This window comes from Cariama cristata, unplaced genomic scaffold (assembly GCF_000690535.1).
Source record: "Cariama cristata isolate BGI_N322 unplaced genomic scaffold, ASM69053v1 scaffold10323, whole genome shotgun sequence".
Lineage (NCBI taxonomy): Eukaryota > Metazoa > Chordata > Aves > Cariamiformes > Cariamidae > Cariama > Cariama cristata.
Genome location: NW_009610124.1, coordinates 22,687 through 26,214, shown reverse-complemented (window position 1 = coordinate 26,214; position 3,528 = coordinate 22,687). Strand labels below are relative to the sequence as shown.

Below are 3,528 nucleotides of genomic sequence, written 5' to 3'. Positions count from 1 at the left end.
GAAACACAACAGCCGCTGAGGTAGCAGCATGCTCGTTCAGTAGGTAAGAGAGCAGGAACCAGCATTATCTGATTTGTGTAACCTCACCACACACTGCAGGTGTCTGGCTCCTAGTCCAAGTCTTCCTGTAAGAGCATAGGGTGTTTCCGATAGAAGGATCTGTGCTCTTTCTAATGTCAAAAATCAAACCCCCCAAAATTTAATGTTTTTTAGAAGTAGTACTGTATCGGCTTTTCCAGAAGCAACACTATTAAACAGATGAAAGCCTGCCACTAATTGTCTTCCTGTAACTTCATTTCCTCTAGTGAAGTAACTAACCCTCCACAATAAAGTCTTTGTTGCAATTGAGATGAAATAGTTAGACTGCACCTCTCAAAAGTCTGAAAGTTGCACTACTAAGTCCTATTTTGATGAAAATAAAAGCATTCTTTTGCAGCACTACAAGTGCTTGGCTTGGACAGTGTGATGGTGCATTTCCCCCCCCCTCCCCTTTTCTGGGCCTCACTACAATCTCAGAAATCCATGCCTTAGCTTTTGTGTAATGAATTGGGCGGCTAAGCACCCCTTGATCATACCAGAAACTCTCTCACAGCTAAGGATGGAATAATACTGACGGTCCCAGCAACTCTGTCACCTAGCCAAGGCTAGAAGCAAAACAAGCCTCACTACACCCCTTATCTGAAAGGAAGCTCGACAAAACAGGCCTTGATACCTCTCTTATCTGAATCGTAGCTCGAGCAAAATACAGTATCATAGCTACTGAAATTTTGAGAATTCCAGCAATTACTGACTCGAATTGTGGCCAGGATGGAAATTCACTAATGACTAAAGCCAATCATCTCGCAAACCTATAAACAGCAGTCCTAAGTGAGACCCTTTGAGCTCCCCTGGACCACACCGGGCTGCAACCAGCATCTCCCTTGGAGCGGGACGCCTCTCAGAGCTCGCGAACTCTCAAGTTTGCAAAGTTCGGAGGATTGTTGCTGAAAGCAGACAATGGAGCCTGGGCCGAAAATCCTTCACTCCTCAAGGCTCAACCCTCGTCTGCTGAGAAATGCCAAGGCATTTGAAGTGAGTATTTCACTGAACCCGAGGGGAATTTCTCCAACAGGTATACTTATCTTTAGACATTTATCCCTTTATATGTGTATCTCTATACATCTCTCTTTCTCTCTGTGTCTCTGCTCGTGTGCCTGCATGTGCGAATCAATTCACATACCCTATAACAATTTACGTCACTGTTAGGATCGTAGTAAATCCTATTAAATTACTTTGTAGATGTTAAATTGGTCATTGATTAAGTGCTGTTAGATGAAAAAGTACTGCTAAATCCTACTGCTAAATACCCTACTCCTGATATCTATTAGACTTGAACCACTAAGCAAGTCCGGGACTAAGATTAGATCCAGCCGCACCTAGACTCCTCTCTGAGATTAGAAAGCAAGGGGGTCTATTCTGAACCTCGTGACTCAACAGGAGGGTCTCCCTTGCCCCTTCTCCTTTCATCTCCAGTCTCTATGTAAATCACTCTAGCTTCTAACTTGATCTTTCCTGTATTAAGCAATAGAGTGAACCCTGCCACCGAACTTTGTTAAGTCGCACTTCTACAAATTCATATTAAAATAACTTTCACTAATATCTCTGACGGTGATTCTTTGAGCAACCCAAAAACCACTCATTCATGACAGACAGGTATACTCTTTGCTGGTTAAAAAACTGCCTGGATGGCCAGACCCACAGAGTGGTGGTGAATAGAGTTAAATCCAGTTGGTGGCCAGTCACAAGTAGTGTTCCCCAGGGCTCAGCCAGTTCTGTTTGATATCTTTACCAACGATCTGGATGAGGGGATTAAGTGCACCCTCAGTCAGCTGGCAGGTGACACCAAGTTGGGCAGGAGTGTTGGTCTGCTGGAGGGCAGGAAGGCTCTGCAGAGGGACTTGGACAGGCTGGGTCGATGGGCTGGATCATGAACTGTATGAGGTTCAACAAAGTTCAGTGCTGGGTCCTACACTTTGGTCGTAACAACTCCATGCAATGCCACAGGCCTGGGGAAGAGTGGCTGGAGAGCTGCCTGGCAGAAAATAACCTGGGAGTGTTGGTCGACAGCCAGCTAAATATGAGCCAGCAGCATGCCCAGGTGGCCAAGAAGGCCAATGACATCCTGGCTTGTATCAGCAATAGTGTGGCCAGCAGGACCAGGGCAGTGATCGGTCCCCCTGTACTTGGCACTGGTGAGGGTGCACCTCGAATCCTGTGTTCAGTTCTGGGCCCCTCACGACAAGAAAGACCTTGAGGGGCTGGAGCAAGTCCAGAGAATGGCAACGAAGGTGGGGAAGGGTCTGGAGCACAAGTCTGATGGGGAGTGGCTGAGGGGGCTGGGGGGGTTTAGTCTGGAGAAAACTGATCGCTCTCTACAACTCCCTGAAAGGAGGTCATAGCAAGGCGAAGGTTAGTCTCTCCTCCCAAGTAGCAAGTGACAGGACAAAAGGAAATGGCCTCAAGTTGCACCAGGGGAGGTTTAGATTGGATATTAGGAAAAATTTCTTCATTGAAAGGGTTCTCAAGCACTGGAAGAGGCTGCCCAAGGAAGTGGTGGAGTCACCATCCCTGGAGGTATTTAGAAGATGTGGCGCTTAGCGACATGGTTTAGTGGTGGACTTGGCAGTGTTAAGAGTCCAGCCATTAACCTATCTTAAGGATCTTTTCCCACTTAAACGATTCTATGATTCTAATTCCACTGTCCTGAGGTTTGTTGAAATATCACCATTGATGTCTATAGTCATGTTGCACAAATAGATACGGGCTATTTAGAAATATCATGCTTATATAGTTTAACAGTGAGTTCATTTAACAAGTTCTTCCGTTAATCAGCATTCTTAACCATTAATCTACTCCTGAAAAATATTTCCCTCCCATTTTAAGACTTGGCTCAATTAATGCATTTCAAATGGGTAAGACCAGTCCATACAATTTAAGACAAGAAAAAAAAGTATCATAACAAGCACTTCTACAGTCACTTGAAAAAGTTAATGTCATTTACAAGAAAATTAAACAAGTATGGGCTTAGATATTTCCAAGGAATGGCTTCTCATGTCTGCAAACCAAAAATTTTATACATCATAATTTAATACCATGGGGCTCATATCCTTAACGCTTAATCATACAGACTCAGAAAATAAATTCAGGAATTTTCATGTCAGAAATCTGTGAGCTTAATTTCAAGATAAATACTGGATTCATTTAAGTTCTACAGTTCAAAACTCATCTCCAAAGGAATAAGGAAGAACCGTCAACAGTTCCCAGTCAGGTGCCTGCCAGATGGAGACTGTCTCAATATAACTAAACTTTTAGACAGGAGTTCATTTCTTTGAGAGCCTGTTAAGTATAAGAGGCACTTTAATCATTACACTAAAAATGTTCCCAAAGTTTTCCAAGTTGTTTTCTATGCTTGCTGAGACCACAAAAACCGGTCACACCTTTCCAACATGGACTGAATCAGCGCTCTGCAATTAAAGCAAAGGGGGGGCG

General features: G+C 44.0%; 1 protein-coding gene across 1 annotated transcript in view; it reads right to left on the bottom strand.

Annotated features, from left to right (window-relative positions):
- Positions 1 to 3,442: 3,442 nt before the first annotated feature.
- HPS5 (Hermansky-Pudlak syndrome 5) overlaps positions 3,443 to 3,528 on the bottom strand; it is a 21,550-nt gene continuing 21,464 nt past the window's right edge. The window contains exon 22 of the mRNA XM_009697770.1: positions 3,443 to 3,503. Coding sequence (XP_009696072.1) covers positions 3,443 to 3,503 — 61 coding nt within the window. The remainder of the gene's footprint in view (positions 3,504 to 3,528) is intronic.